Source organism: Leptinotarsa decemlineata, unplaced genomic scaffold (genome assembly GCF_025532065.1).
Source record: "Leptinotarsa decemlineata unplaced genomic scaffold, Ldec_3_MD MMD2_tig00026314_RagTag_RagTag, whole genome shotgun sequence".
NCBI classification, from domain to species: Eukaryota; Metazoa; Arthropoda; class Insecta; order Coleoptera; family Chrysomelidae; genus Leptinotarsa; species Leptinotarsa decemlineata.
In genome coordinates this window covers 8173035-8185484 of record NW_027412684.1, presented here as the reverse complement: position 1 = coordinate 8185484, position 12450 = coordinate 8173035, and the positions used below count along the sequence as shown (strand labels likewise).

The 12450-nt window shown below is 34.1% G+C and overlaps 1 protein-coding gene across 3 annotated transcripts in view; it reads right to left on the bottom strand.

Annotated features, from left to right (window-relative positions):
• LOC111515225 (endothelin-converting enzyme 1) overlaps positions 1-5987 on the bottom strand; it is a 40159-nt gene extending 34172 nt beyond the window's left edge. The window contains exon 1 of one of the 3 annotated variants that reach the window (XM_074181462.1): positions 5655-5987. In XM_074181462.1, the coding sequence (XP_074037563.1) occupies positions 5655-5712 (58 nt within the window). In that variant the 5' untranslated portion in view covers positions 5713-5987. The remainder of the gene's footprint in view (positions 1-5654) is intronic. The other 2 variants (XM_074181461.1, XM_074181460.1) reach the window with 2 other exon arrangements.
• Between the last annotated feature and the right edge of the window lie 6463 nt (positions 5988-12450).

Here is a 12450-nt window from a genome sequence, read left to right as displayed (position 1 = left end):
GTTGTTTGACGTTTTCATCAAATTTGAACCTATTATCAATATAGACAACAAGAAATTGTGTGTTCAATTCGTTTTCCAAGATATCATTGTCTATTGACAGTTCATTTAGCAGATATTTGAATGTTATAATATTTGTTTTGGAGATATTCAAAGATAATAAATTAGCATCATACCAATTTTTCACCTTTTCAAAATCAGATGATATCTTTTTATGTAGCTCTGCTGGGTTTTTTCCTTCCACAATATTGTTGTATCATCAGCGATTGCCAGATATATCTATCATAGTCAAATCATTAATATACAACAAAAACAGAACTGGACCCAACCCAACAGAACCCTGTAGCACACCAGATGTGATTGCCCTGCTTTCTGAGAGTTCCGATGATCTTACCATTTGACTTCGGTCTGAGAGGTACGATTCAAACCAATTGTACATCACCCCTCTGCAGCCATACCGGTGAAGTTTTTTGAGTAATAATTGAGTAGCCAAGCGGTTCGGCGTGGGTGCTTTGTTCACTCACTCGAATTGACTGCCGTGTTGGTCGGTAGTTCAAGCCCTTGTCTGAACGATCGATCTTCACTTGCTATCGTCCAATCCGTGTTAGGAATCACACGTTAAAATGTAAGACCTCGTTAATCCTTAGCTCGCACAAGTTTCGACTTCTGAGGGTTGTCGTTCGTAGGGGTGCGACAGCTGGTTAACGGAAAAACAGATTTTTAAACAGATTTTTTTAAAGCCTTCGAAAGGACACAGAAAATTGCGGCAGCTACTTCACCAGCATTTATTTCTGAATAAAGTTTATAAAGTAAAGATAATATTGCATCACTTGTATCTTTTTTCCGTCTGGAACCCAAATTGATTATTACTCATGATATCATGCAAATTTAAGAAATCATTCAATCGTTTATTCACTAATTTTTCAATAATTTTCGCTAAGGTTGGAATTAGAGAAATGGGCCGCAGAAGGAAGGAGTGAGCCAGTTTCGAAGAAGGCATTAATGAGATCAACTAAAGTTTCCAATGCATTGCCTGGTAGATTCAAAAGTATTTTTACCGAAATCTCATCATACCCAGCGGTATTTTCATTTCTGATGTCGTTCAAAGTTTCAATTAATTCATGAATATCTGTGTTATACAAAATGAGGCTATCATCGATATTAATATTTTCTAGATTGATTAAAGGATCATAGGGTATGGTGCAGTAGAATTTTTTTATTTTGTTAGGATTTATTGAGATATCAACCTTTGCTTTCTTTGATTTTCCTCCGAGGTCATTTATTATGGACCAATTCTCTTTAATTTTGTTAGTTGATTCTTCAATTTTGTTTCTGATATACAGGGTTACAACCTGTAAGGTTTCTCGTAATCGAATGAATCCGTTTTTTTTATAAAATCATCGAATTATGACTTTTCATGATCAGTTTCATGCAAACACGACAACACCTCAGTATAACTCATAATAAGAATCCAGTTTTCAAAATAGTTGTAACCTTTTTGATAAAGGAAAGACTGAAACAGAAGTAACAGGAAATCTCTGAACATGATCAACCGGCTCTAGTGGTATTTAATATTCACTAGAATTTATTTAATAACTCTGAAAGGGGAATTAGATGAAAGCACAAATTTTAGTGGTGCTGAAGCAACTGCTTTGAAATCAAAAAAACTTTCGCAAGGGTTCTTAACAGGTTCTATTGGTTTCTACAACTCACCAGCGGTATAAAAATAAGGTTCGGCATGAAGGTCGTACCAGTAAACTGCAAAGAAGGCGATGCATTTACTTTAACGTCGAAAATGCGTGTGTCCAAAAATGCAAATACCATGACAAATTCGGTGATGATATGGTGTATATGATGTAGTAGTTACAGTCTATCCAGTCCAAGGTCGTCATTGATGAATCGAATCCTTATAATGAACGTGATGCACCGCATGGAACGAATAAGACGTTTGCTGAACCATTTTGATATTAAATTATCATAACTTTTCATAGATATATCTTTCGGCATTCTGTAAATACTGGGTATCAGTGACAGATAATTCTCTAATGAGATATCATTTCATATGTAGAATAGCAGGATTTTACCAATTTTCAACAAATCTGTGAATTTCCCTCCTTAGCTGACCAATTTATAATGTGTGCTAGATATTCGACGGTGTACCAAATGATATATTACTTTTTCACTTTCTGAAATCTGTAGATTATATATTTTCAATCAATCTTTCATAACCTATGCATCAGTGGATTAACATTTTCCAAAAATGTACAACGAAATATCTAGTAGAAATATCATTTAAGATGGACCTCAAATGAGTTAAATGGTTGTAGCCTGAATGTTGTTTTCTCTAATCGTGATTGGGGTATTAGAAGCCTATTTGTCTTACTCTTTCATGAGGAATTCAAAAATATATATACATACAAAATCAGCCGTGGGTAAAGTCGTTTGTCCGAATAAAATTGTCTGAACAAAATATGCTCAGAAAAAAAGCCTAACCAACCTTAGCTCAATTCAACTCGAACCTGACGTCACCTAACCTAAGCTCTAATCATACTTCAAACAATTGCTCAAAATCAGTCTATAAGTTTAAAATCTTTCAAAAATATGTTTTTCCGTTAACCAGCTGTCGCACCGTTACGAACGACAACTCTCGAAAGTCGAGCTAAGGACTAACGAGGTCTTACCTTTTAACGTATGATTCCTAGCACGGGTTGGACGATAGGAAGTGAGAATCGATCATTCCGCCTTGTGGTTCGAATCACCAGTTCACACAGCGGTCAACCCAGCCGGCTACCGTCCCACCATATCCAATTTAAACCTAACCTAATCTAACCTAAACCATAAGAGAGACCATATTAGAGACACTAACTGGGATGAGGTATTGAAGGAGTCTATTGTAGATATAGCCTTTGAAAAATTTTATAAAATATTGGATAACATTTTTTCTACTTGTGTGCCTAAATTTAAACTATATGAGAGTTACAATAAATTTCCTGTATGGTATAATAGAGAAATTGAAAAATTAATTGTGGAGAAGGAAAAACTTAAAAAAATTAAACATATTTCTGAATATCATGCTAAAAAATATCTAGAGGTGAGAAGAGAATTAAAGTCACTTTTGAAACAAGAACATAAGAACTACATCAAAACTATCGAACATAATGTGGGGACTGATATCAATACTTTTTGGAACTATGTTAACCAATAGAAAGGTCAAAGCTCAACCAATGAAAATTTTATATACAATGACATAGAAATTCCACCAAAAGATAAATCACGGTATTTCGCAGAGTTCTTTGCCAGTGTGTACTCTTCCAACGTGACCAATTATGAAACAAGTTTTAATAGTCTTCAGGACGTAACTAACGTAACGTAACGTAACTAACTCAATAACATCTATAACTGAATCGGACTTTGATGATGCAGTAAAGAAATTAAAGCCAAAAAAATCTGCAGGTGTAGATGGTATACCGCCGAATATAGTGAAGGGTTGCCATGAATGGTTACGTCACCCACTACTGCACATATTTAATATCATAATCAACAATGCTACCTTTCCGACGCAATGGAAAACTTCAATTTGCACACCAGTTCATAAAACAGGAAACAAATTGGTGGCCGTGGTAGGGGACGGACGTGCTGATAACGTCCGTCCACAAAGAAGGTACGCGGATGCCATGTGCTATCGTGGGGCTCCGTTTTGTGTTGTGTCGTATTAAAATTGAAATGTGGAGTGTCTAAAAAAGTGATGAGTAAGTGGCCCCCTTTATTCACGCCGGTATCCAGGCCGGAGTGGTTCGGATAACCACGTAAAGGGGGCTATATATGTGAAAAATTATCAAAAGGTCTCCCAAGTAGGAGGCGACTTCAAAAAATCAAATTGTTTTTGTTAAAAACAAAAAAAAACTTGTGTTTTTTATTATAAAAAGTTTTAAAAAAATGGGTGGCAGCATTGCTTTGTGCAAGACCGCTGCGCCCCCGACGAAGCTCCTGTTAACCAACAGGAGGAGCATTGGTCATATGCGCCTGACGATAGGAAGCAACGACCATCTAAAATAGAGAGAAAGAGAGAAATGTTATATAAAAAATTACAGACCGATATCTATTATGTGTGCTCCTTCCAAACTATTCGAACAGATAATCCATACTAAATTGTACGGCTTTGTAGAAGGTGCCTCAGTTGAGCAACAGTACGGGTTTATGTCCAACAAATCTGTCAACACAAATCTGCTATTATATACCAACGAAGCAAATAACTCCTTAGAAAATAAGGTTCAACTGAATACAATATTCATGGATTTTAGTAAGGCCTTCGACAGGGTGGACCATGGTGTTTTGCTGCAAAAGTTATATCGATTTGGACTATCCGGCAATATCATGAATCTTTTTAGGACCTATCTTCAGGATCGATATTTCGTGGTCAGGCATGATGGAAATACCTCAGGCAAATTTCCTGAGGGGTATCCCAAGGTTCAAATTTGGGGTCCTTGTTCTTTTTTTTTATTCATTAATGACTTGCCAAATTATAGCGAGCACTCAAAATGTCTGCTTTTTGCTGATGATGTGAAAATTTTCAGACAGGTGAGATCAGTCAGAGATTGCTCCGCCCTACAGAAAGATTTGAATAGTTTACTAGGTTGGAGTGGACTTCTCTTTTTAGTACATAGATTCCATAAAAGTACTGTATTTCACGCTAGTGAGATCTAAACTCGAATACGGTAATGTAATTTGGAATGGAGAATACCAAACAACCTTACAGAAACTGGAAAAAATACAGAACAAATTTCTAAGGTACCTATATTATAAGAAATATCGTAGTAAACCGGATTACAACAGCATTAGAACATCACAATTGAGAACTCAATTTGATATACCCTCCTTAGACTCTAGGCGAAAAATCTCTGCACTAATTTTTATATATAAAATTATTATTAACAATATAAATTCTGCAGAATTATTGTCACTATTACCAATTAATGTACCTCCCAGACCTACGCGAACTATGCTTAAGTTCAAGACTCCCTTCGTGACTTTTACTTCCACATCCCCCCTCTTAATCATGCTCCGTCTAGCAAACGACATAAATTGCTTGCAAGATATTAATTGGAATATGTCTATCACAAAATTTAGATCTTTAGACCGTAGACATGTTGAGAATTCATCAGTTTAGCAATTAGTTTTTTCTGTTATTTCTTATTTTATTTTTCTTGTTGTGAGATGTAATAAGTACTGCTCGTTGTTAGATATTAATACATCTCCATATTATATTATATTGTTTTATATAACATATCATTTCAAGTGCTTGTATATTCATGTATATTTCTTATAAGTCATCCTTGTAATGCTGAGGCCGTCAGTCCTGTTAGGGTGAAATAAATAAATAAATAAATAATGATTCATTTCATTTTTGCATTGAAATGTTCTTTCGTTGACAAGTAACATTGAAACTCGTTTTGATATTCGTCATCATAAGTTGTCAAAATAGATGCTTATCAAAATTAGCCATGTTAGCTCAAGTGAAAGTTAGTCTATTATTTTACTGCCCAGAACTCGCTTGGGGAGTTCTTAATAAAGCTTTCCAATCTGTGCAAACGAAAAGTTTTAAGTGCTGATATTTTTTTCTAAAAATCATCCTCATGAGAAACTTTCCTTCAACTTACTGGTAATTGTGAAAGGTCTTCCATTGTTATCGTCAGGCTGAAACGCATAGTTATCCATGGTGTCTCACAAACTACCAAATTTTATTTTCCGGTGACATGTTTCGCGGTAAAAGTTCGAACAGATAATAGAAACAGCGGCGGAAAACGTCGATGTACTTGCCCAAACATTATTCGTACGATTGACACAATAGCTCATACGATACAGTGATCGATCCTCGGTGTGGTATCGATTAGATAAACTTTTATAAACATATAAATAATGCAAATTAGAATTACACCGTTCTGTTTAAGGAGCCACATCCTTCGGAATTCAAGTACTTGTTGGGAAGTCTGCCAACTCGTTAAACGCGGATAACGATGGTGAGGAGAACGATATCAAGAATTCTTCATTTAAGTTTTGCTGCTTCTATACTTTCCTCACTGAAACCAACATGGGATGATTGGGAGAATCCTACAAAAATTTTAAATAATGTCACCCATCGTGAAATAAGTAGATTTGTCTCTTTCTTTGAAATGAGTTGGCTTTATAATACTCCATCTTGATACAAAAATATGGGAATCTTCGGAAGGAATTAATCAGTTTTAAAATAAGTAACTCTATACATGGATGTGTAGATCATGCAATGTTGTAACTTTCAGACACAAACTGGAAGAAAAAAGCCCTCCCGGAACAGCTACTTTCATATAAACACTGAATTACACAGAAGAAAAATTATTTCGAAACAAATACTTTTATATGAACACTGAATTGTAGTATAAGAGAATTCAGTGTTTATTTCGAAAGAATTTGTATTTCGTGTATTTCAATGTTTATATGAAAGTAGCTGTTTCAGGAAGGCTTTTTCTTCCAGTTTGTGTCTTGCAGGATCTACACATCCATGTATAGAGTTACTTATTTTGAAATTGATTATTTCCTTCCTTTCTTTGGAAGATTCCCATATTTTTGTGTCAAGATGGAGTAGTAAGAAGCCAAAAACTTTCTTTTCAAAAAATTAGTCACTCCTAAAAATATAATCCTTTCTATTTAGAGTTCGTAATGTTATGAAAGGAAGACTGTTTTGTTTTCTACTGTTTCCGAAACAGATAGATATGGGTATTGTTCCAAAATTCCAAAGTACAAACTGAATAGAAGAAAATGGTAATACGACAGTAATTATTTCGAAAGAACGTTTTCTTTCATGTAATTCCATGTTCATGTGAAAATAATTGTTTCAAAGGGGCGTTTTATTCCAGTTTGTATCTGAAAGTAACTTCTATCCATGAACTACATATCATTGTTTATTCTGAACTTACTTGTTCTCTTCCTTTCTTCAAAAATTTCACTTAAAGATGGAAAGAAGACAAGTACAAGTTACTGACTCGTCAGTGGTTCATATTACCTACGCAGTAACTTTTCGGGACAAATTTTTCACTTTGGCCCTCATTTTGCTTCAGCAATTTGTTGATTTTCAGTTTGCGGAAGGTTGAAAGGACAAAAAAAACAGAAATATCAACTCCGCCACAAAAAATACTTGTCAAAGAATTTTCCTCCACATATTCCCAAAGAAGTCTTTTTTATTATGGCCAAAAATTTTTCGAACTCCTTCCTGAAAACCACAAAACTATAAATGGTATAAGAAAATTCAAAACTGCCTCAAAAAATCATATACAAAGAAACCCAATTTGTTTCTGAAATGAATACTGTTCACCTTTTCTATTGTTGTGGAATTGGCCGCGGTGGTAGTGCGCCCGACTCACGATCGGAAGATCGTGGGTTCGATTCCCGCCTCGACCAGATATTATTCTCGAGAGAATTTATCTGGTTGAAGCTGGAATGATTCTATAACCGTTTTAGGAATCACACGTTAAAAGGTAAGACCTCGTTAGTCCTTAGCTCGCACAAGTTCTCAACTTTTGAGAGTTGTTGTTCGTATGGGAGCGACAGCTGATTAACGGAAAAACAGATTTTGAACAGATTTTTTTTAAACAGATTTTGCTATCATTCATTCATTCATTAGATCGCTTAAGGAAAAGACGTTCCTATGAACATATGTCCGGAGTGGCTTCGTTTCTGAGATACAGGGCGTTGAAGTTTAAAAAAACGGTATTTATAAAATATCATAAATATCCTTATACCGATTTGGTCAAAATTTCCTAGTTATTTTGAAGTAATAAGGCGCTTATAAAGCCCTAGATTGAAATTATCAGGTCCAATGGAGTCTCAGTGGACGCCACTGTCTTTTTTTGTAATTCCTAATTTTTTTTTTGATTAAGCAACTGAAAATACAAATTTTTTGTCGCCTGTAATTTCTTCATATGAAACTTCGTTTTCTAGAAAATAATCACTTCTACTAAAAACTATCCATGGACAACATCAAATAAAAATCAAAAGTAAACTATCCAAAAATAAATAGGTAAGTAACCAAAAGTAAATGAGCGAAATGTTCTCCTTCTGATAAAATACACGACTGCAATCGATTTGTCATTGATTTTCTGACACGTTCAAAAGTACCTGGAGTATTCTTTATGACATTGCAATTGTCAATTATTTGATTCCTCAAGTCATTCACATCTAGTACAGGAGTTTTATAAAGAAGAGACTTCAAAAGACTCCATAAATAAAAATCTAGAGGATTCATTTCAGGACTGCAAGCTGGCCAATTTTGAGGTCCTGCACGTCCAATCCAGCGATTAGGGAAGGTAATATCGAGATGCTGACGAGCAAGAACTCTAAAATGAGCTGGAGCCCCGTCGTGCATAAACCACATGTTGCCTTTTACAAGTACCGGCACTTCTTCCAACAAAATGGGTTAATGATCTCGCAAAAAGTCCATGTAAGATTCACATGTTAATCTTGCTGGAAGAAAAAATGAGCCAATTAGGTAGTAACCAATCATTCTTACTCAAAGTATGTATTGAATGAATGCATAAATGAAAAAAAAAAGAAATTTATGATGTAAAGGGAACAGATTCAGGACCTGCTTTCAAGCCAGTAAGTATGCCTACATTTGTTTTATTAAACGGTTTCATTTAGCTTGCCATGTTTTTTTATGTCAAATTTATTAATTGAAGTTTGACCCCCTTCATGTTGACAGATTGATCTGATATTTTTTACACGCATTTAGTTTTGATGACGATACAATTCAATAACATCTGTATTATTGTAAATCCAAGATGACCGCAGCTACAAAATGACGGATTTCATATTGTTTCACAATTACCTCAATATGGGTATCAAATGACTAGTTAGATCTTGACCAGTAGAATAGTAGTACAATTTGGAAAAAATCAAATTCAAGATAGCTTCAGCTACAAAATGGTGGATTACATATTTTTTCACAACTACCTCACTAGTAGAATAGTAGTACACTTCGAAAAAGATGCAGATTCAAAATGGACGCAGCTATAGAATGAGAAACTTGAAATTTGAAAATAAAATAAGTAAAAAAAATATGTTAAACGGTTTTATTGGAAAAAAAAGATAATAATAATGTAGATAATGTGCTAAAAGCTAAAAAATATTTCGGAAGGTCCTAGGTAGCAGTCATCACATCACTCTCCTCAGCAATCTACGGTATTGATCAGATAAAAAATAATAAAATCGTCGGGCGTAGTATTTACATATTTACTTAGGTTGTGCTACGCAACGCGCTACGCTAATGATAGTGGTGTGATGACTGCTACCTAGGACCTTACTAATTATTTTTTAGCTTTTATTACATTATCTACATAATTTTTTTTCAATGAAACCGTTCAACATTTTTTTTCTTTTATTTATCTTGAACTCTTCGAAAGACCTAGAAAAGGAGTTTCATCACAATCATTTATTTACCGTTACCTCCTTTCATTCAGAATAAAGCAGATAATGACGTTGTCCAAAAAACACAAATTAAAACCTATTAAGCCAAAATTTTACGTACTTCTGAACCTGGTTACGAGGAAGGCGACTAGATATTGTCTCCAAAGCATTTCATTCAGAGATGAAACCACATTCGTTACAAGCATTGCAATAACATGTTGCGCTCATAAAAATCCACATTTATTTATTAGAGGTTCTTAAATTCTTATGAAAACTGAAAAGGGGTTGATGTCAACGTATAATGCAAGAATGCAGTTCGTAGAATGAAATTATCAAAGAACCATCTGTGTTTTATTCATTTAATATGTTTCAGAAAATTAATTTATAGATTTTCTATGAATGTGTGAGAGAATTTTCAAAGTCAAATTTTATTTTGGAAAATGAATTCATCAAATAAAAATGTTCTTTTCAAGAAAATGTTTATAACTGAAGACTATTTATTTTACAATCATTTTCAACCACATCATTTTGACTAGTTTTATTAGTTTTACATATCTTCTTTCATAGTATAATTTCATAATAAATTGCTGCTAAAGATCTTATGTGAGAATTGTACAGGATCACAAGATCTCAACATTTTATCGATGAAAAAATTAACATTTACCGGAGGAAATTTTCAGGTCCAGTGGTATTCGGAAAGATTATTTCCTGAAATATTTGCAGCTGATAGCATCGATATAAGAACAAAATATCAATTATCTGATGACTCAACCAAGTCACCAGATTCGACATTGAGAGAGATGCATTAACTGTACGTCGCGTATGCTTTTAGAATTGAAACATAAGTTTATACTATGCCATTTACGCCGAAGCAAGTTTTGCGTAAATGGCTCAGATTAGACCTCCTTTGTAGTATTGTTCACATGTATGTAGCTCCGCCCCTAAGCATACCCTGAAGCTGCTTGATTGTATCCAGAAAAGAGCCATCTGCCTGATTGGAGACACGAACTTGCAACCTTGATAGTCTGTATCATCGAAAAAAGGTTGGAGGTTTGTCTCTTTTCACGGGAGGTGTTCAAGTGACTTGGCACATTTGATTCCACCAAAAGGAGTACATATCAGATATACGCGACGGACTGTGGCTGCTCATCGTTTAGAGGTTCAACTCAATACACCTCGAACTTCACTGTTTAGAAACTTTTTCATTTGGAGAACTGCGTTTACGTGAAATAACTTCCTGATGACGTGTTTTCGAATGAATTAATTCTCCAGCGCTCTTAGAGCGCCTTAATGATTTTCCGGTAGTACTTGTGTTTTGTTTAAAAGAATAATTTTTTGTACAACTGTCATCAAAAGTGACATTTTCAATGGTTGTCATGAGTATTAAAAGATGATGTTTACAAAGTAGCGTGTTGAAAATATTTTTAACGCTAGTGTTGAAAGTATTTTTAACACGATTTTTTTCATCCAATAAACAGAACATGATTATTCAATTTTCAAGGAAGTTTTATTATAAACAATAGATATAGATACAATTAAATTCTGTTACAAATGTATTTATATCCATTAATTACATTAATATTATTATTATATTATATATATATATATATATATATATATATATATATATATATATATATATATATATTATAGTATAACATTAATATGAAAAGTATAATTAGAACAACTGCTGATGTCAATACCTTACGATGTTAAAGGGCCTTGTAATATATTTGAACTAGTTGACAATTTCATGGGCATTAACATTTAATTCTTGAAGTGAAGAGGACGATGCTGTAACGCTGGAACTAGCTGTTGCGATAATTCTTTCAGCAATAGCCTTTTTATAAGAAATAGCGAGTAACCCTCAACTACTCTTGTAGACTTTCATTCTCCGTGCTTCTCAATATCAGTTATATTTGCTCCTGATTCTGCTAGCAAAGAAGAAGAAGACCTTCTGAAACAGTGACCTGTATATTTCTTTGGTTCCGGGAGGTTCAGAAACTCAGCAATGGTAGAGACTATTTACCCAAACCTGTTTATATCAACTGGGTTGGCACTGCAATCATATTTTGAGTATTTCAGAGAAAACGTTGATGATTAATAACAGAAGGGCGCAATGTAACGTATTAATAAAAATAGTCAATGTTCTTTCCAATAATTCAAAAAGAACGACCTATTTTCGTTTTTATATTTGGAATTTGAACAATCAATGATTTATCCATCAATTTAATGTCTTCTATTAATAAATGGCACAGCTCTTCACGCCGGCCGGCTACATATATTCCGAAAATAGTAGCTACTTTTATCATCAAATATTTTTCATCTGGCGCCTCATTTATAAACCTCTGGACTTGTTCAAACGTAAGAGTTTTTGATTTTTTGGGCCTATAACATTCATTTTTCTGTTTCAAGAATGCTATTACCTTAAAATATTTGCTTGTATTGACACCATTTTTAACTAGCGCAGTCGACTGTATCATTGAAATCTTGTTCTACAAAGTTACCGAGTTCCATATTTTTGATTTCTTTTCTAGATAGGCTAAGAAGACGGTTCCGCTGAAATTTCCTTCGACGTTTTTAAGTCTACACCAGCTAAGAAAATCAGAATATGCGATGTCGTACTGCTAAGCCGATTTTTTTGGAACAATTCAATTGAAGCTCTTTTTGCAGCCTCTTCAATATCGTCAGAAACACATAATTCCTCACTATTGTTCTTCATTATGCAAGACATTAAACACCAGCAAGAACTTTAAATGTGACTTTAAATAAAACGCTTGAGCTGTAAACAATACTGTTTGTTGGTAACCAGGTGATTCGGCGTCACCTGACACGGCCACTTCACAGCAAATGCGATAATATGAAAATAGTTAACTAACGAGAGATGTCAAAATGTGTTCTTACAGAAATATTAAATTGTCTATTTTATTATGAAAACAAGACGGTTGTTCAAAAAACTTTATATGATATTTATGTTAAAAGTAAGTTTTATTTTGTTCGTGAAATTGATCAACTCGC